Source organism: Amphiura filiformis, chromosome 17, assembly GCF_039555335.1.
Source record: "Amphiura filiformis chromosome 17, Afil_fr2py, whole genome shotgun sequence".
In the NCBI taxonomy this organism is placed as follows: domain Eukaryota; kingdom Metazoa; phylum Echinodermata; class Ophiuroidea; order Amphilepidida; family Amphiuridae; genus Amphiura; species Amphiura filiformis.
The window spans coordinates 4,546,989-4,569,819 of record NC_092644.1 but is presented as its reverse complement, the minus strand read 5'-3'; the positions used below and the strand labels follow the sequence as shown (position 1 = coordinate 4,569,819).

Genomic DNA, 22,831 nt, shown 5'->3' with positions numbered 1-22,831 from the left:
CAGGCAGCCACTTGGTAAAAGAGACACATATGGCAGTTGCTTGAAAATATGAGTGACTGAGATGACACTGTGTGTCTAAATTAAGAACCCTGTGGGATGTTGAAAGGTTTTCTTTTCCATATTGTATATATTGCATAGTCACAATTCACTGGATCCTGATGCTCTGCATGCTGGCCATAGGCTTAAGTTTTGAATTTTTTTCTCAAAATATCAAGAGCTATCTCAAGAGCCTCTGAACCAATACTAGACTTGTTTGTTCTCATTCAATACAATTTTCATGCAGATTCCAAATATAGACATGAAAATGTGAAATTTTGGAATTTTTAAAGAAAATTTGGAACTTGTCGTCTGCAGACGACACCCCTGTGGAGAGGGTTAACTTCATGGGGGACTGAGTGAATTCATCCCATACCATTTCCACTTTGGTATGACTTTAGAAAAACTGTGGCCACTCCAAGAGAATAGGATTAGGGGAAAGTTGGATTAGAAATTAGGTAAGCACTGGATAAAACCGTCTTAAAAAAAACCCAAACAAAGCTGGATGAATTGTAGGCCTATTTTAATTACTTTTTGCTTCTATTGAACAGCTAGCAATGCATGTTAATTCAATATGTCCCTGGCTGGTTTTTTTTTTTTGTGGAAAAAACACAATTGCACCCAAAAAACGCAATTGCGGCCGTAAATACCATAATTGCGTTTTCCTCCAGTGCTTAGCATTGGTGTGACCACCACTAGACTAAAGGCATACGTACCACATCCAGCAGATGCATTTCCCTGTCTGGTACCTCCCTACCAGGACATATGAGCAGACCAAAACACCTGTATAAAACATGACAGACAGATGAAGACAAATATTAGATGAAACTGATGTGGACAAATGACAGACATCCAGACTAAGTACTAGTCAGACAATTTATTTTGGGATCACTAAATATAGATCACTATGAAAGCACATTAGTCCAGGATATACCGAAGTTTAATGTGCATCCCCCCCAGGACTCTAACAAACCAATTTTTTAAGCTTCCTTTTATGGTCCTATAACACATTCAAGATGTTAACAAAAAATAATAAGGATTGACCTTTATTGCCCAATTTTGTTAACAACGAAGCACTTTAGACAGTGCAAACGATTCCTTCTTTGATTTGTTTTTACATGACGAACAATTTGAGACCAGAGCATTTTTAATTTTTGGCTCCTGTGTGGCCGAAAAAAAATGACCACCCCCCAGATTTGACCTTTTTGCTTATAACTCAAGAACAGTGTGTCACAGGTAGGTCAAACTATACTTTTTCTGGATCCTTGAAATGAGAGGAATAATAATTTGGTGTGTTTTTTAACCAGTTTGAGCAACTTTGAAAAGTTTCAGAATGGAAATTTACACTGAAGGGTATCAATAATTTTCCAAAATCTTCCACAGGGGTAGTGTGGATTTTAACTGGAATAACTCAATGTGACTGTTACCTTTCAATGATGAGTATCCTATGATGTTGTTGATGAACTGTCACCACCACTTCTTTCTTACAGCCTTGCTTCAGCTTGAAACATCTCTTATCCCTTGGTACCGGATTGAAATTCCCTTTCCCATCATCCTCTTTGATGTCCACCAGAACGGGGATGTCAAAATTGAGGACGGTTTCTCGTGGCATCGGCAGGGCACCGGGAACGCTGTCCACCAGGCCGGGGCTCTTTGGGACTCTGTGGAATGCTTGACCAAAACATTTCAGGATTTTTTGTACCTGTTGATAACAAAAAGTACAGATTAATTACCAACAGATTATTTACATGCAAGTCAATATTTACACAGCAAAAGAACAAGCTCATCAGCACATTTCTACACAACATTTACCATGTTTTTCTACTGTATTGATACAACCTCGCTGACAAATTGATTGAGGGCTAAATCCTGGGGGGGGGGGGACACTCACTAAAAATGGGCGACGGGGATGTGCGGCCCCAGACATTGGCCCCCATTTTTCAACTCCCTCTCAACCAATGACCCTCTTTTGTGTTTTACTGAACTCCCTCTCACCCAATGACCCCCTTTTTTGTTTTCCAGTCACCAAAAGACCCCCTTCTTTTTAAAAATTTCTCACTGAATGACCCTGTTTTTTTCATTATTTTTCATCAAATTTTTTAAACATTTTCCCAGTTTCACTGAATGACCCCCTTTTTGGTAAGATTATCCCCAGTCGCGCAGAAAGACCCCCTTTTTTGGGCCTTCTCACTGAAAGACCCTCTTTTTCGGTGATTAGGCTCTCACAGAAAGACCCCCTGCTTTGAACTGCTGTCCACACACCCCCATTACTTCCAAACTCGAGTGGGAGCTAAATACTGTATGCATTATGTATTGGACTTGCGCAGGGCAATTTATAGAGTCTGTAATCATCTGTCAACCAATGCATACTATATTCATCAGCGACATAGTACTACTACATGCAGGATAACATGAAGTATGAATGCATCTCTGGAAATAATCACTGATTTCAACTGAAAATAATCACTGATTTTGACTGAAAAGCCAGCTTCTGTCAAATGCAATCTACAAATTAGGTAGTTCCAGTAACTGAAACTCGAGATATTCATCTCCATGCATATATGCCATGCCAGTACACAAGAATACCATGCTAAGGTTCAGTTCATGTAACTACACATTAGTGGATCTATCTTTGTTATCCATAATCACTAAAAACAGATGGGTACAATCATTTTGATACAACCTGTATCATGAGATACATGTATGAACTTTGAACCATAATTGATGTGATAAAACAAAAGATCACAACTAGTACCTCAATGATATTAACCCCCTAAGCACTACCTGTCGATCTAACATTGCCTCTAATTGGTCAATTACATGATATATTCACTTTAATCACCAATCAGAATGAAGCTTTACAAATAATTCACCCCAATTTTTTTGCATGGTGAAATTATTCTAACAATGTTGCTGATTGGGCTAATTGCTAATGAAAACTTATTTTTGGCCAATCGGCATATAGTTCTCATGGGGTTAACTGAAGAAAGATGTAAGTTATCACAGATGTTATATAATGATGTTAACTTTAGTTGCCAATTAGTCCAAATGATGATATGGTACATTATAAATATGTCCAGCTAAGCTTAGTTTGTGCATGAGTTATGATATGTTTCAGACATATACCAGCAACATATCAAATGTTTAATTGGGCTGGCTGATTATATCATAATTACATGAAATTGACCAGAATGATGTTGTCTAAAAATAATCACCTAAACCTTCTGGCTCAAGATGATTTTGACTTACTAAATACATTGCAACTTCCCAAATTTGACTCTCATTTCATCATTTAATAATGCCCTCATTCCAAATTGACTGATATAGTACAAGCGGGTTCTGATTAGGTTGAATACAGTATTTTAATTTTATTTAAAAAAAAGAAAAAGATGTTTGCCCAGTTTAAACAAATAATATACGCCATTATATATGAGGGCGAGATGGCTGAGTGGGAAAGGCGTTGCGTTGCCGGTCGGGAGATACGATCGACGAGGGTTCGAGCCTTGGGCTTGCCTTAGGTGAAAATTCTCTTCCCTCCCAAAAAGTTCCTATCTGGTCAGGAATCCTTCAATTAAGTTCAGTTACATTGCAGAATTTAATTGTAGAATTTCTTCTCACCCCCATACACTGCTTAGCACGTGCAGTGTATGTGTGACGTCTGTGATTCGGAAGTCACATAAAGCCGTTGGTCCCGTGTTCAGGAAGAGTCAAACCCTGTGCATGTTAAGTGTCAGAGCTGTTCGAAAAGAGAAGGGGGACCATCCCCGGTTGTGATATCTGCAATCAATTCCAGGTTCCAGGATCGTGCATATTAGGTAAAACTGTGCATGTTAAGCCTGTGTGACAATACTCAAATTGAGGTATGCACGTATACAAGAAGAAGAAGAAGATAAAGCCGTGCTTTTATCTGTGCTTTCTAATATACTTGTTTTAAATGTACACAAAAACAACAAAAAACAAAACAACTTACAGCTTCTTGAACTTCACATCTGAAGATGTGACACTGGAATATCTGCGTTTCTCTTGTACCCTGACTGCATGTGAAAGCAAAGCAGTCACTAATGTTGGTTCCCTCACGTCCACGACAGCAGAACAGGATGCGTGTGATGCGGTACTGGGCGATTTCTGATTTACCATCGGGCTCTAATAATCTGGAAAGATATTAAACAAAAAAATTAGGATAACTTTGTATATTGCAATTACCTCAAGCAACCAGTTGTAAAGTAATTTTGTTATTTCCTCTTTGGTCAAGGGACACGCTGGTGATCGGCGATCGTGTTGAAGTGGCGAGGTCTCCTCACCTTAAATACGTGCCGACAACCAATGGGTAAACCGTCTTGTTGTCAAGACTGTTGATCAGCCAATCACTAATCAGTGTGACTGTTTATCACCTGTGTTTATGCTCGTGTACGCAATACGCACAGCTCCAACTACGGAAGAAATGAAAATTTAACTGTACATGATCATTAATTTGATCTCGTGCGCTAGTTGTAATGTTTGAATGTTTCCCTGTTCCAGTGTATGATGCGTAAGCCTCTTCCTCTGTTTGTATGATTATATTAGGCTGGCGGGTAAGCATCATTAATTGATCTCGTACACTGGTATGTAATGTGTTGTTTGTACTGTTCACCCTTGACTGCTCATATCCATAAGTATCAGACTTGAGTCCTGTTTATCAGGGACAGTCTGTGTAGCTCAGTGGTAGAGCGCTCGCCCGACAAGCGAGAGGTCTGGAGTTCAAGTCCCCGCGCAGGCAGGTATGTCCGGAGTTTTTTCTCTGATATATCTGCCTATGCATGTTATGTTTCCATTGGTAAATTCATGTTTAAATGTGCTAGTGTGCGATGCATAATTCTTCTTTCCCCTGCATATTGATATATTAAGAATAACGATTAAGCATCATTAATTTGATCTTGTGCGCTAGTTGTAATGTTTGAATGTTTCCCTGTTCCAGTGTATGATGCGTAAGCCTTTTCCTCTGTTTGTACATGTATCTGAATTTTCTGACTGAAACAGAAAATTTTGTTTCTTTAAAACTCATGAAACTGTAAATAAATGTGTTTGACTTAGTGTGATTAAGTCATTCCCTTGATGACTTGAAATGTTCTCAAACTCAATATGCCATACATATGCTCCAAAAGACACGAAGATGGTACCAGTAATGTGCTATTGCCGTGTTGACATTAGGCAAAAAAAAAGAAATATTGTTTGCTTGTCCTCTACCGACCGACTCTAATATGGAAAAAAAAGTGGGTTTTTTTTGTTTTACTGCGGACCCCAATTTTGGAAATTCCAGAAAAAGGTTTTTTTTTTTTCAACATTTTTGACATCCTGAGTTTTTTTTACCGTTTCTACACACTTCTAAACTGTTTAAAAACATAAATGAAGTGGTATGCAGTAGGGAAATATCCCAATTCACAACAATTTGGGCTATTTAGCTAATAAGCCCAATCGCCATTCTAACTTCCGGTTTTTGAGAGCAGTTTTGGGACACTTTGACCTCTGACATATCGGGAAAATTTACGTAATTATTATTAATTTTCTTATTATTGTCACAATTTTGATCATTAAAAATACCAAATAATTAATTTATAAGACACTAATATTTTTTATATTTGTTTTAAATATTGTAAAACATTTTAGATTATATTTTGTACATACAAAAACCCAATATGTCTGAATTTTCTGAAAGGTCAAAGGACAAAGTGTCCTAAAACTGCAAAAACTGTCCTACAATGCATTGCAAACTTCCAATGCCGATTGGGCTTATTAAAGGCATACAGTCATGTTTTAGCTTTGACCTTTAAAATTTATTTTTTTTAATCCCGACCGACCGACCCAATTCTGAAAAAGTTGTGGAGGACAAGCAAACAATCTTTTTTTTTGTTTTTGGCTTTACGGTGGTGATCATCACATGCATATTTCATGACTGTTCCTATGTTAGGCTTCTCATTGCATTACCGAGGCTCCACACACCATGAGTGAACAAATATTTGTGAATAAGTGCAGTCAGCATAAACCATGTAAGACATTATACATGTAACGATGTCAAGGAATGTACATGTAATAACTTGACAGCCATAAATTTGATGTCAAAAGCTTCAATTTTGATTGAATTCCTCAAGCTGGCACATATTTTGAATCCATGTTCACACATTATTATGTTTTCATGAGTCCAAGTGTGTGAAAATATTGTATCCAAAACATAATAATGATAAAATTGGATGCTTTACACCCAATATTTATGGGTCTCGTTATGAGTTTTAAAATATTGGACTCGACTACGTCTCGTCCAATATTTTAAAACTCATAGCTCGACCAATAAATATGGGCTCAATCGATCCAATTTTATATCAGTATGCTTAGCCGTTTCTCGCTTATACCATGTTCCTATTTGCTTCATTGTTCTGTGCCTTTGTACATATAGTTGTGTGGGCGTAGGTGTGTTTTGTTGATTTTGCACAATAAAAATGTCTCCAAAATGGACTCGGCAGACAAATTTTGGTACAATGTTCCTCCTTCACCCTAAAACTGTTGTCTTTTATATACAAGACCTATTAGGCCAGGGCTTAACAATTGAGTTTGAGTTCCCTGTTTCCCACCCGCACCGAAAATTGAGAATTACAAAATATTTAATTATTTGATTTTTATTTGATATTTGATCAGTGGTATCTTGCCATTACTGGCGAAAAAGAAAAAATTAAATCTTGGCCTAACTTAAAAAATATGCATAATCTTTAGTTTAAATCTCCCAATGTCTCTCTAAAACATATGGACATGGGCATCAATCCTGGGGGAGGAGGTTAGAAATTTAGGCCGAATGCCCCCCCATATTTCCAAGACGGATTGACGCTTTTAATGCACAGTGAATGGTGCTTACACACAGCTAAGGAAAATGTCCTAGTCTTAGTTATAAATACTGTGATAGAAACAGTGGCGTAGTTGCAATTGCCCCCCCCCCCCCCTTCACAAATTACCTATTTGGGCCCCGCCCCCTAGTGCAAGGAAAAAAGAGTAAAAAGGAGGGAGAAAGAGAGGAGAGGAGGGGCAGAGAGATGGGGAATCCATACGATATGCAATACCATACGATTATTATCAATAAGCCTGGCAAAATTGTCTATTTGGGCCCCCCCCCCCCAAGTACAGGAAAATTTGGTGGATTTGGGCCCCGCCCCATACAGGCTTGCCCTCCCCCCCTGGAAAAAAATCCCAGCTACGCCGCTGGATAGAAAGTGCTACTAATTTGATACATTCATAATTTCACAGTTAACAAGTTATTTTCAGCCAGAAAATGTGACATTTTCAAGGTAATACTCTAGCTGAAACCTTTTCACACTTTTTAAATTGGTCAATTAAATTAAAGGGTTCTATTAAATTTTTCAATATAGGCCTATACATGTATATTCAATTTGTGGTATATGAGGCATTTTCTGGAAACTAGAATATGGTCTGAGCATGTTTTTAAATGATTAATAGAATAGGACAAAGTGCACTACCATATTGCCTTTTGTTTGAAGCAAATCGGACACACAGTTTTCATAATATATCAATTTACATTTTCTTTGTATCTTATTGTTTTTATCAATAATCGATGTTGTTAATGAGTTAATAATATGAAAAGGCTCATTAATATGTAAATTTTGCCAATATTTTACTAAAAATCTAAATTGTTTCAACCTTTTCCCAGCCAGAGGGACCAGGCAAGGGCTGATTTCAACTATCATAGCTGTCGCTAAGAACTGAGTCGCTCCTGTGAAAAGAAAATATGACATTTTCTTAAGGTAAATTTAGCACATATTTTTACGGGACTTTGATTTAGTGGTGTAAGATCTTCTAGAGCATTTATGTCCACAGCCTCAAAAATATCTGCAGGCAAGGCCTGATTAAACATACATGTATTATTTGCTCAAATTATGTATTGACCTTATCAGTACCAAAATGACTTGTATAATTAATTCAATAATTAATTAATGGCATCGTTAATGGAAGTGAAACTATATGGACCATTTCATTATAATTGTCATGCATGCTTACAAATCAATAACATGTTTCAAAGTAACACTTGTACAGTGCACTCATATTTCTACAATGCACTGACACAACATAAATTCTTTTTTCAAATGTGCATAAAGTTTAGAATATTGCACTAGGATCCAAAACATTCTCATCTATTAGTGAACAGTTCTAACCCCAATACATTTGTACACTCATTGAATAACCTTTGAAAATGTGGGTACAAAAACTCATAGTCTGCAACTTGATGTCAATTTTTGCACTATGATTGTTTAATTGAAGTTATTGGACTACATTGTATGCCATTGGGGTGAGGCCATAGTGGTCCATAGTGTAACTGTTGACATCGGAATAGTGAGCTTGAGAGCAACCATACACTATCAGATTCCTATTGCGGCTGTTTGCACAGGTACACCATCGCCATTTTGTTGAAAAGGAGGTACTACCGCACAGTACCAGGGGAGTACTAGTACCAGACTACCAGGGGAGTACTAGTACCAGCGCAGCACCACATGGCTGGTGGATCTAGTGCAGTAGCAGCATTGGTACTATGTGTACTCTGTGTGTACCAGTCAGGTACCCGACAGGGGGTAGACATAAGGAGCAATAATCAGCTTGCCCAAGGGTCAGCTGGGAAGATTTCCAACTGACCCAAGGGCAAATCCACTGGCCCAGATTTGTTGTTAATACCGTACTGACGCGGGTATAGTCCCACCCCGTTTTTGGGTGAACATTTTGCAAAATTGGGGGGTGGGACTATACGAGAATTTCAAAAAAAAAAGAAGATATTTTGTATTTTAATATGAAAATTGATAATTTGTATTCATGTCATAGTCTATTAATGATTTCAAAATGCATTGAATTTGAATGCATTTTGAAATCATTAATAGATTATGACATGAATACCAAGTATCAATTTTCATAAAATACTAAAACATCTTGAAATTTTTTTTTTTTTTTTTTTTTTTTAGGTCAACCATGAATGATCCTAGCATTTAGGTCTAGGTCCTGGGACACTCCAAAGCCGAAAAAATAAATAACTTACAAAAAAAAAAAAACATTTTAAATTTCTGAAATTTTTCGAAAATTTGGGGGTGGGACTTTACTCGAAGGTGGGACTATACTCGCGTCAGTACGGTAATATTCTATAAACATGTCATAAATTCATAATTATGCCAAAATCCCAACTGGCTCACTGGGCCATCCAGACAGAAAATCTACTGGCACAAAGAGAAAACTAAATGGCTACGGCCAGCGGCTATATCAAGCCCTGTACCAGTCAGGTACCTTGGTGACAATGAACCTGTGCAGAGCATGGATTGCGGTCACAATAAGAATCTTGATGTGTGCTTCAATGATGTCATACTAACTGGTCATGCATTGTCACCTTATTTTCAAACAATTTATTACAATTTAGTAATGTGAACATGCAATCTGATCATATATCTAGGAGCTTATACGATAATGCACACTTGTTATTGCTCTATGAGACATACATGTACACTCCAAATAGGACATTCCCTTTTTGTGTTCATTGTACACAACATTACTGCAAAATTGTCATCTTAAAATTGTTGTGATAGTGATGCCCGGGGCATATTAATGGTGATTTAGCATGACTGCATCTTTAGTGAATCAGAATACTGCCACGGTGACTCATGTTTTCACATAATTTGCGTAAATATGAGTGCCTTAAAATATTTTTAAAAAGATCTTCAGGGAGGGCAAAGAAATGAGAAGTGGTCCTACAATACATGTATTTATAGTCCCACTCAATGACACTGGATATATTGTACAGGCAAAATATTTCTCAAGTATTTCTTTTTACTATGTGACTAACGCTTGCATTTCCAGTATAAGGGGGGGCCTGATGCAAAAAGGGGGGCCCCGAAAATTTTTGACCCTCCTAAGGGGGGGGCCTGAAAAAATTGACCACAAATTTTCCTGGAAAAATAGAGTTTATATGCTTTTCTATGGGGTTGACCCATAATTTTCATGTCAAAAAGGGGGGGCCCTGACATTTTTGAGGTCTGTAAAGGAGGGCACTTAACAATTTTCGGGATGAAATTTTTTTGCATCAGGCTCCCCCTTACAAGTGTTTGTGAACGGTCCCTAAAATCAAATCAAGAAAAGAAAATATGAAGCTGAAAATTGAGTGATAAATGTATGGTTATCAGTTATCTCCTTGTATAGCATAATTTCTAGACATATATAGCCACAAGAATATGACATCCATAGACCCTATGCTGCATCACATCACTTAATCTTTTGATGCCTCATGTGCAATTACAACTAAGGGACCGTTCACAAACACTTGTAAGGGGGGGCTGATGCAAAAAGGGGGGTCCCTGAAAAAAATGACCACAAATTTTCCTGCTTTTCTATGGGGTTGACCCATAATTTTCATGTCAAAAAGGGGGGCCCTGAAATTTTTGAGGTCTGTAAAGGGGGGGCCCGAAAAATTTTCGTGATAATTTTTTTTTGCATCAGGTCCACCCTACAAGTGTTTGTGAACGGTCCCTAAGTTCATAACCCTTCAATGTTTGTACACAATTCAATCAATTAATTTTAGCAGTGATTTCCACTATACATAAATCTCCCACAACTCTGTATTTAGGTTACTCAAGACATGTACATAAAATCCCGAGTGATAGCCAAGCACATCTAATCAGGGCAAATTACCCGCTAGGCATTCACAGCATGACCGGCCTGCACTAATGAAGACGTTCATCCGTGTAGTTCAAGTCCATTATAAACAGTAGCATAAAATGTTACCTTGAGTGTCCAGTCCGACTGCCGGACAGCCGAGTTTTATTTCTGTAACTTTAATAGCCATTTTTCAAGAGCTCTATTGTCAAGACTGTTGATTTAAAATAATATGTAACATACAAGAGCATTGTCACTATAATACTTAATAGTCCAAATGAACACTCTTAAAAAAAATATGACATTAAATTAAAATTTTGCACTTGATGAATAATTGTGAAAATACAAGTTGTGTGAAAATATGTACAACCCGTTGGCGTATTGGCTATTGATTGTGGCAGCTTGTGGCTACCTTTAGTACCTAGAAATGCTATATATATTATATGCAAGGAGATAACCATACATTTACCGCTTAATTTTTTTATTATTAAAATGCAGTTTTTTTTTGCACAAATTTTGTTGCGGGAATGCTATGCAATGATTTCAGTGAAAGCTGTTCTCAATAAACATTATTCAGTAAATTCTTATTAAACAGTTATTGTTTTTCCTGTAATTTCATTGGTTAAATTGTCCATTATACATTGTACAAGACGACTGGGTTATTCCATTTATAATCCACACTATCCCTGTGGAAGATTTTGGAAATATCTTCCACAGGGGAGTATGAATTTCAAATGGAATGAACACATTAGCAGCTCCATTTGAAACTCATCCACCCTCTGTGGATGATTCAGGTTGAATCTTTCTCAGAGGGTGTATGAAATTCAACTGGAGCTGCCTAATCGAGGGTTGACAAACAGAAGGCCTCAACTCACTTTTGGCCATGTTGAGATTTTGGTACCAAAATAATCTGTAATACCCACAGATTCTTAAAATCATAAGCCTTATCTCAATTCAACTTCCTATTGCATCTAGCACAATAATACTTGGTCACATCTCAATGCAATTTTATTTTACTCATTTTTCTCAAAAAGACACTTTTTGAGTTAAGGCCTTCTGTTTGTCAACCCTCGTAATGTGCTCATTCCATTTGAAATTCATACTCCCCCCATGTGGTGAATATTTTCAAAATCTTCCACACAGGTAGAGTGGATCTTAAATGAAATAGCCTATTATAGCCTGGGTGCGTATTTCACTGTGTGGTTGCGTGTATCGTTTGTGTTGCGCATAACATGATACATGGTCAATGAAGACATGGGTGGGTCTCAAAACAATGCTTTTATTTTCTAATTGCAAAAGACAAAGATTGTTGATTCAAAAGACAGTAGTTGTTCAGGCCTCCAGAAAATGTTCTGCTGTCTGGGAACTTAATGACAAGTGCTGAAAATTTTCTGTGAAATAACTGAAATAGGCCTATGTGCACGTAGCGGACATCACGAGCGCTGCGCTTGAAATCCTAACTGTCACGGGGTCCAGGGCCCGCTTAAGGGCCCTGGAAGCTCTCAGGGTTTAGATGCTCTCTCGTGCAATCTGAGCCTTATTTTGGAACAGTTTTCTATAAAAATTTACATCCTTTTTCACAAAAAAACACAACTTTTAAAATTTCAAAGTATTACTGTCAAAACTCAAAACAATTTTTTATTTATTTTTTAACATTTTTTTAGAAGTATTTTGCCACTTTGAAGAACCACTGGACCTATTCTGAAGGGTTAGGATTATTCACAGATAATTTGAAAAAAAAATGGAAAAAATTACGAAAAAATTACAGTTTGTTATCTTAATATGCAAACCATTAACTAATATTTACCTCTTCATGTAGCACATTTATAAATGCATGAAAAACCAATGCATCTATAATATGTGATAGATGAAGAAATAAACATTAGTTAATGGTTTGCATATACAGGATAACAAACTGTAATTTTTTCGTAATTTTTTCTGATTTTTTTCTTTTTTTCAATTAACTGTGAATGATCCTGAAGTTTCATAATAGGTCCAGTGGTTCTCCAAGGTCGCCGAAAACTTTGGAATTTTTTTTTTTTTTTTGCAATTTTTTTTTTTTTTTGCAATTTTTTTCTGTGACCTCTGTGACCTTTCTGGGAACGCCGCTTCCCAGCTGGTTTTTGGAGGCCTGTAGTTGTTTTACAATAATACAAGAACACACAGTTTTCATTGACTTCTGCCTGACTCTACTGCATTAATTATCATTAGGTTGAAATGGCTTGTTGCATTTTTAACCACTATTAATTATGACAAATAAAATAAAAACAAAAACCTTCAAAAACATGGCAAATATAATGCAATAAATGACTTTTTGAAAACTATGCATGACAGACACTAAGACCAATTTTACACACACAAAAAGTTAAAAATTTGTATTTCTATTTCTGTGTATACATCTTTTCAACTGTGTGTCAACCTCTATGTGCATGCATTCTACATAATAAAAGAATTTTATTGAAGTACATGTACATATACATGAATAAAAAGGTAGATCACTTCCCTAATTTCACACCACAGTAAATATGACAAAATACTAGCTATCTCTACCAAACCAAGTGAAGTCATTGAACTCAGTCTGAGTTACCCATACTGTATAAGTGGTAATTTTCGCGAGGGTTTTATTTTCATGATTAGATCTCCAACCACAAAAATAACACCTCACGAATATGCAATAATGTATTACAAGTATAGGGAAGGATTGGGCAATCATGAAAATAACATTCGGGAAAATGTGTCTCTCAGTCTCACTGCAAATTGCAAAAATAACTGTACACAAAAATTACCACTTTTTTGGGCGGGTGCGTGCCGCACCCGCCCTATATTCTCTGACTATTGACCTACTTTTTCACATGCCGCAGTGTTGAGAAAATATTCGTGCCGGGTATATCCCAAACACCCACAGAGGTGATAGTTTACGGCGAGTTTTGTAATTATTACTTGATTTTGATATGTAAGTAATACGATAAAGTCGTCATAGGCATTAAGGTGTTTGTATTAAAAGAAATAACAAAATAATTATTTAAGTAATAGAAATACTATTTGGAAATTGCAGCAAGATTTGCAGATGTTTTTATTTGAACAGCACCAGTTCACCAGTTTTGCTAGTTTTCCTAATCTTTGGGCTAAATTAATAGCATCGTGAAGGTCATATATATCATTTTATTCTGACAGCTTCAGCATGTACTTAAATACAGCTTGTATGTGCATTGTGTTCAGTGTGTACATAGGCTATTTACTTTTCAAATCGTGTGACAAATAGTGCTCGCTGATGCTTGTATAAGGTATTATATATAGACAAATTATTAGAATGCATGTGCACCAGTAGAAATGGCCCAGGTTGAATAAAATAAATAAACATATGAATTAATATCTTATTCCCTGGATTATTTTTGTTGGGACAAAATAATGATATAGTTTGACGCTTTGAAATACAGTTATTTTAATCATAATAAAGTTACAAAGTTAAAAAATTATATAGAAATATTGTAAAATCAAACTTTTCCCCTCATAAGTTGTATCAAGACAACATATTGAGGAAATTGATATGACAGATTTTTAAACTTTGATATGGAATTGAAAGATACCCCAGCCCTGTTGTCTCACCAGAGAAGATGAGCAGAAGTGTTTCTATCTGATGATTAAAAAAAACCTCTAGGTGTGATTACGAAAATGTTTTAAATAACTATTATCTACAAAAGTTTTATAACAATGTTTTATTTAAAATGTTAACATAAAACGTCTTCTGTTATGATGTGAAGGGTTAATATAAAAACAGGGAAAATCTGTTCCAACTGACCAGCAGCGAACAAAGGATAAGCAAATCGACAAGATTAAAATCAGGGAAAATATGACACAACCTCCAATGGGGGAATAACAAACGTATAAACGTATAAAGTTAATAACAAACGTATTTAAACGTATAAAGTTAAAAACTCTTTTAACTTTGTTTATACGCTTTGTGTTATTCCCCATTGGAAATCGATGTTGTGTCATATTTTCCTGTTTTTAATTGTGAAGACTTACTCATTCTTTCATTTCTCTTGACAATTTTTCATTTGCCCGCCCTATTCCTTTTAAAGGAATTTTTATCAGTATTTGAAATTGCCAGTGCAAGCTGATGAGTTAACTAATGAAGTAGAAAAAAAACTGATCACAAATCTCATCACTGACGGATTCATTTAACCCCATGAGAACTAACTGCCGATTGGCCAAATAGAAGTCTTTATTATCAATTGGCCCAATCAGCAACATTGTTAGAATAATTTCACCACACACAAAAATTGGGTTGAATTATTTGCAAAGCTCCATTCTGATTGGTGATTAAAGTGAAGATATATCATGTAATTGACCAATCAGAGGAATTGTTAGATTTGCAGGTAGTGCTCAGGGCAGGGGGTTAAGACACTGTGGATTCTTTACTCCTGGTGCCACAAAAATAAAAGTGCACAACTTATTTCTGTATTAAACTAGATGGACCGCGGTTCTCGGATGTCGCGGTTTTTGACGCACTTTTAGCGTCGACCGTGATGCCTCCACCAAAGGGAGCGATTTGGCACTCACAAGTTGACACAAAGCTTCAAGCCTAAAAGAGGAGACTGAATTTGACCTTAGATGATACCTGGATGACCCCAAAACAACCTTCCAATGACTCCTGGGTGTCCCCAGATGACCTTCAAAAATTTGGCAGTAAATGGTAACAATACCCACCAAGTTTCATGCCCAATATTAAGAATTTGACCTAAGATGAACCAAAATGACCTTTCAAAAAAGCATAGAATTTCCTGACCCCAATACACCTTTTCACCAAGTCCCATCACTGTACATTAGCACATTATGCAAATTAGCTAGTACTTCATTTGCATATTTTGCACCGAAATCTACTGCATAAACAATTGTATTCTACCAAAGTGCATCACAACATGCCATACCACTTCCGAGAAATAGCCTTCTCAAATATGTGACGGACATTTTGACGAAATGACCTTCCAAAAATTTGGCTCTTAATGTTGACTGTACCCACCAAATTTCATGCCCATACGACAGTTTTTATCAATTTGACCTCAGATGACCCCTGGGTGACCCCGGATGACCCCAAAATGACCGTCCAAATATTTGGCTCTAAATGTTGACTGTACCCACCAAGTTTCATGCCCATACGACAGTTTTTACTAATTTGACCTCAGATGACCCTGGGTGACCCTGGATGACCCCAAAATGACCTTCCAAAAATTAGGCTCTAAATGTTGACTGTACCCACCAAGTTTCATTCCCATACGACAGTTTTTACTAATTTGACCTCAGATGACCCCTGGGTGACCCAAAATGACCCCAAAATGACCTTCCAAAAATTCGGCTCTTAATGTTGACTCTACCTACCAAGTTTCATGGCCATATGACAGTTTTTGCTAATTTGACCTCAAATTTGCTAATTTGACCCCTGCATGACCTCAGGTGACCTTGACCCACTAACCAATACAAACTTGTTCTGCCTGGGGTCAAGATGCACCCACCCATCAAGTTTGAGGAACATGCGACCCCTAGTCTCCGAGAAAACAGGTAAATAAGGAAAATGAGCCCCCTGACCTCAAATGACCTTTTACCTCCGTATATGACCTTGAACCTCACCCAAAAAAAAGTAGCCAGAGTTTTCGACTATGACCCACCTATCCTGAAAATCTGAAGTCAATCCGCCCATCCATGCCCGAGATATGGCATCCGGACGGAAGGACGGAAGGACGGACATTGCAAAAACAGTATGCCTCGCGGTGGAGGCATAAAAACTAAACCAAAATGGATACACCCCTACATACAAATACATCCCCCCACACACACTGAAGGTATACACTACTGCATCAGCTCCAAACCGGTCTGAAATGTGGGGGGGGGGGGGCAATCGCCAATCATCCTGAATTGTCAAAAAGTGACCCAGCTTCCTTGTAGGCCAGCTTGGAACTGCCCAAATCCAATTTAACATTACAAGCCTATATCAAGTTGACCATAAATGACCTCTGACCTATTTTCTGACTAAAAAGATGCTCATGGTGGAAAAAAATCTTTAGAACTCATTTTCTTGTTATGAGTTGATTTGTTTATTTAGCCTTTCTTTTTAATGCATCAAGAATTTTGTGTGCAGTTTATTTGTATCCAGTTTATTGGCGGTGCCAGGAATTTTTTTTTGGGGGGGGGTGGGGAGAGGGGGGAAAAGTTAATTTCGGGGAATCAACAAAGTTTGCACACAATTACAGCAAAAAAGTTTGAAATTTTCGTAATTTTGGGTTTTTACTGGAGGGGGCAACAGTTCTGACTGGGGCAAATATCCCCCCACCGTGCCACCTTGGTGACTGCACCCATGAATCCAATATTGTAAGCAATAAACTGCCTTACCTGCAGCATCCCTCCGATGTCCTTGGCACAGATAGCACAATCTCTATGGCATTCTGACTCTGTTGGCCCTTCAAGATACCCATCTTCACTGTGGCTTCACTCTCGCTCTTTGGCGCATTCACCATGGCTGCCCCAAGGTAAATGATACCGCTAAACAATGTGCAAACTTTATCTATTGGAGGGATGTTTGCTGTTCCACCTTCATGCTGGTCACCTGTAATAAAAATATCAATACATACAGTGTGATTTTGGGCTATTCCATTTAAATTCCACACTACCCCAGTGGAAGATTTAGCTAAAGTCTTCCACAGTGGGTGTATGAGTTTCAAATAGAATAGACATTTTGGTAACTTGCATTTGAAATACTCACTCCAGTTGTGGAAGATATAGGTAAAGCCATAATACAGTGGGAGTAACGGTTTTAAAATGAATAACCCTGACCAATTACATTTGAAAAACATACTCCCCCCTGTGCAAGATGTTTCCAAAATCTTCCAAAAGGAATAGTGTGGATTTCAACTGGAATACAAATGTAGCCCTTTGTGTTTCCTGTAACTTACAGGGCTTCTTATTTCTGGCTGTATCAGGACTCGCAAAATCCCCTGCCCCTATAGCCAGGGACAACCACATTTTTTTGAGGCAATCAAAAATGCTGACATGTCATTGTCAGCCCGACAGGCAAGTGGACTTTCAACATATACCATATACGATGTCTTGTATTTCAGAAGTAGAAATGTATACATACATGTAAACTAGAATTATGCAGTTAATGGCCCCACACAAAGGTGTGCAAATAACAAAGGTTTGTATACAAATAATAAATAGCAATAACATGACTTATACAGCACATCAGGCCACCATATACTATCACCATACCAAGTGTGAAGTTGATTGGTTGTGTTTTAGCTGCAGAGTGAATTAATGTAAATGTAGGCAAATATGCAAATAAGCTCATTAATATTCATAAATCAGCACATGTGAAATTTTGAGGGGGCAAGGGAATTCTGGGTGGACTGGTCTGACAGCTATAGTCTGATCAGCTTGTAATCGGCGGGCCTTATAAAATCGCGGATTAATATCAATATTTTTATTTTGAGAGATGTCTAAAGTCCTGTACTCAATCAACTTTATATGACACACAAAATATATCAGATAGGCCAACTTATAACTATATCACTCTTAACGTGGGCAGGGCCGGATTTACCATCGGGCCAGATGGGCCAAACTTGCCCTGCGCATCCGAAAAACACCCATGTTTTGGGCCAAAATTATGGTAAAATTGCAAAATTTCGCGCGCACTAGCCTTTTATGTAGCAATTTTTATGTAAATTTTTTGTTAAAATAGTCTGAAATTGATTGATCTGAACAATATATGCTTGTCTTCATCTGGATTCAATTTAATGCTTCCGTCGCCACTGTCGATAGCATACGACATGCCATACGTAAACCAAAACTTCACATGCTTGAGGGCACAATCTGCACATGCCTTCCCAAATTCACCGTGAGGATCTATATCTGGGCAATTCCACGGTAACTCGTGCTACACTTTATGGCGTCCTTTTACATACTTTGTGCTCCAGCTTTTAAATTGATTTGATTGGAATCTGTATTTTTTGTATTTTAATACCCAACATTCAAGGCTAGATCCTCATAGTATTGCTAATTCAGGATATCAACTTTTGTATGTATGGGACAGCTGTAAAATCGGTAACTCGTACTTTCTGACGAGCAGAGGACATGCTTAAAATCACTCATTTTTATTTTGATGGTGTGCTAAAACAAAAAACACTAAAGCCTTATTGATTATATGATAAGTAATTGCTATAATAAGGTTTGTTTTGGTATACCTTAAAAAGTTGTGCCCCTCATAGATTTACATTGACTGGCAAAAACATGGTAACTCGTACTACGGTAACTCGTACTACAGTTTGTCCGCCATATATAAAATGGTATTGTTCATCTAAATGTCAATTTTTTTTTGATAACAATTCAACAACTGGTGTAATGATCAAATAACTCAATCTATGTACAAATAACCCCCCAAATAACCCATCTATGTACAAATAACACTATTCAGTGTATGTACCAGCATACAATGTACCACACACATTACATACAAACATCCCAGCCTTACATACGCCTTTGCTTGATCCTGTTTGGATATTTTATTCTAGGGCTTAAATTTAAACAGTTAAATTGAACAGTCAACAATTGATAAAACTTTTACTTCCATGTTATTTGACTCTAAATTCCCTCACAAAACTTGTAATGTTCATGGTTATTTGCTCTGTAAGTTTTTTTAAAATTGCTTTCTGAGTTATAGAATGTTTGGTCATCTTTTGGTTGAGACCATTTCCTGCTTGGTGCAAATACTCTAGTTTGCCCAATTTCAATCACTTCACTAAGCTGGAAAATGAGCCTCATTACACTCAACAACAAACCAATTTCCAATACAAATCTCAGAACTATACAAATCTCAGTATCAACAATGTCACTGTGGCTGTTAATCTCAGGATTTCCAGTATCTATTTTGTTTGTGTTATTTCTTCTTTTGCCTCGGTTACTCATTCAGTGGATGTTTTAAGGTACATCTTCTGTTCTTCCATGAGGCCCATATTAATTGATTGGTTCTTAGGCTAGATCCTAGGGGGTGGAGGGCTAAAAATTTTGGTTGCATCATTTTGACCAGGTATTGATAGTGGGATATATGCTAAATAGCATGTTTTTTTAGAGAGACTGTACAAAATGTACAATGTCAAGTCTTTGAGCTTAAAAAAAAGGACTTTATTGGTGTGTGCACAAATTTGGTATAAATAAATTTACACTATTTTGGCACATGATCGTGGTGGAAACTGGCTCCTTGAATCTTATCTCTATCTTTGCCTTCCATATTTTTACTTTAATTTTCCTGCGACAGGAGGTCACTTTTCTCTTTAATTTTTGGCCCCTACACATGTGTGGTTGCCTGGTTGTTTGTTTGTTTCTTTCTTTCTTTGTTCGGCTGTCCGGGCGGAGAAGCAAATTCATTAATCCACTGTACAACTCCAACACAATAACTACAAACTTGGTACCGGTATGGTGATTGAATAATGGTGGCTTGATGTGCTGTGTAGTTTTGTGTTATGTTATTTGCATATTTATGAATATTAATGAGCTTATTTACAAATTTTGCCTACATTTTCATTAATCCACTTTGCAGCATTATAAACTCAATAACCAATCAACTTCAAACTTGGTTTGGTTGGATATGGTGGCCTGATGTGCTGTATAATTGTGTGTCATGTTATTTGCATATTTATGAATATTAATGAGCTTATTTGCATATTGCATATTATTTTTTATTTACAAACCTTTGTTATTTACACACTTTTGTGTGTGTGTGTATGGGCACCTTAATTACGAACTGCATAATTCTAGTTTGTCATGGGGCAGGCTGCCCCCCCCCCCCCCCCCCCCCACACTGGCTACACTGCTGCTAGAAAGCTGTTACCAATATCATGGTCACATACATGTATAAATGCATATTCATGTAGTTGGGAGATCCTCTATTGCTGCCAAGTGGTAGATTTTGCATTACCTTTGCTGGTACAGGGGGAAGTGGGCTATGGTAACTCGTGCTACATCGGTAACTCGTGCTACTGGTAACTCGTGCTACAGTTTTAAATGGGTCATTATTATGTGATGGATAGTGTTTTGTATATTAATTTCTTATTTTTACTCAAGGCACTACTAGTAGAAGGAAAATAATAAGTGGCATCAATTAAATTGCCAACATTTTGAAAATATATAAAAAATGCATCTTTCGGTAACTCATGCTACGCCATATCTAGTGCTATGAAAATGCAATGAAAGAAAAAAAATAGTTACCAATACCATGGTCACATATAAATGCATATTCATGTAGTTGGGAGATCCTCTATTGCTGCCAAGTGGTAGATTTTGCATTACCTTTGCTGGTACAGGGGAAGTGGGCTATGGTAACTCGTGCTACATCGGTAACTTCGTGCTACTGGTAACTCGTGCTACAGTTTTAATGGGTCATTATTATGTGATGGATAGTGTTTTGTATATTAATTTCTTATTTTTACTCAAGGCACTACTAGTAGAAGGAAAATAATAAGTGGCATCAATTACATTGCCAACATTTTGAAAATACATAAAAAATGCATCTTTCGGTAACTCGTATACGCCATATTTAGTGCTATGAAAACGCAATGAAAGAAAAAAAAAAAATTAGTGGGGATTATTTAAAATGTGTTGGATGTTTCTTGAAGACCATATTTCAGAGATATAAAATGTATCAAATTTAAAAGAAAAGTGCCCATGTTTAATAAAATAGGCCCACTTGGAAAATATCTAAGTTGAACAGGAGTTTTTCACTTAAAATACACTCTCCAAAGAAACTTTAAAAAAAAACACCAAAATGTTAGAAAAATGCCGAAAAAAGTTTATAACTTGAACCTTACATCTGTTTGGAATAATATAAAAGTTGAAAGAAATATATATTGGCAATTTCATTTTTTTGAGTCATGTCCACTTTTGCTTGGAATTGCCCATCTATAGATCCTCACTCACGGTGACTTTGGGGCTTCCAAATTTTGGCCTGGCCCAGGGCCCCCAAAAAGGTAAATCCGGCCCTGAACGTGGGACTACAGTTTTCAGCGTAGTGGTAAAAGCCTAACAATTCCCACCGATTACGAGCTGAAAACTTTAGTAATTTTAATAGTGATGGTGCCTTTAATTTGTTGATAATAACATGTACATTATTATTTTTTTCTTTGGTTGTTCATTTCATCACCAAACTCTTCAAACATTCAAGACTATCATGCGTTGTATCCTGATCACTGAATTGAACAAGTTTTTGTAAAACTGTATATATCTACATGTATGTATGTATGTACCAGGCCTGAGCATGTCTTTGAAATATCTGTTTTTGGCAAACGGAGGGAGCGAGGCTACCGGAGTCTCGCCCCTCATGGCTGGGGGTCCAGGTAAAAATTAGGTTTCAGGCACAATTTAGTGTTTTTTTCCCCTTAAATATGGCCAATGCATCTAGACTCAAATCCTGTAGCTAAATGTGAGGTAGTGTGTGTTTGGACCTAAGTATTCAATACAAAATCAATGAAAAACACATGAACTTACATTTTTTTACAATTTTTTTTTTACAATTTCTTAAAAATCGGAAAATTGTATGTTCATAGCGCTGAGTATCATAGAATGTGCTTACCTCTAGCATATGGATTATTCTTTGGTATCCATGGATCTGGCTGTCCATCTTCCACAGGACTCTGTCCTTGGTTACTACCTACATGACCACTTAAGACACGCTCACCCAACGAGGGCATCATATCATACGACTCACAACTACCCGTACTGACTTGCATGTTATATGCTACTGTCCCCTCCGCTGACCGCTACATCAGGATTTGTGGACGGACATCGGAGCGCACTAGTTTCAAAGGGTGGTCAATCTCAGGTGATGATGTGCGTTGTTTTAAAGGATGATCGGGCTGACGATGGACTTTGGTCACTTTGGTCATCTGCGTTATCGTCGCTGAGCACCTCTTCAAGGTGCTGTTTCAATTCATCCATGTTTCCGTTTCCAGTTATTTTGAGCCCTGTATCTCCACCATTGGAACCTTGAGACGAACTACTCCTAGCTTTGTCGTCCGTTGGTGTCACAACCACAAACTCCTCCGTTACGGAGAGGGAATCGACGGACGTGCGACTAACTTGATCCTCCATGGAA

The 22,831-nt window shown here is 37.2% G+C and overlaps 1 protein-coding gene across 1 annotated transcript in view; it reads right to left on the bottom strand.

Moving 5' to 3' along the window:
- The window catches only part of LOC140136830 (rab GTPase-activating protein 1-like), a 64,575-nt gene extending 42,068 nt beyond the window's left edge, over positions 1-22,507 (bottom strand). The window contains exons 1-5 of the mRNA XM_072158428.1: positions 22,310-22,507; positions 17,083-17,296; positions 4,007-4,187; positions 1,464-1,738; positions 753-819 (exon numbers count right to left, since the gene is read on the bottom strand). Coding sequence (XP_072014529.1) covers positions 753-819; positions 1,464-1,738; positions 4,007-4,187; positions 17,083-17,296; positions 22,310-22,466 — 894 coding nt within the window. The 5' untranslated portion in view covers positions 22,467-22,507. The remainder of the gene's footprint in view (positions 1-752; positions 820-1,463; positions 1,739-4,006; positions 4,188-17,082; positions 17,297-22,309) is intronic.
- Between the last annotated feature and the right edge of the window lie 324 nt (positions 22,508-22,831).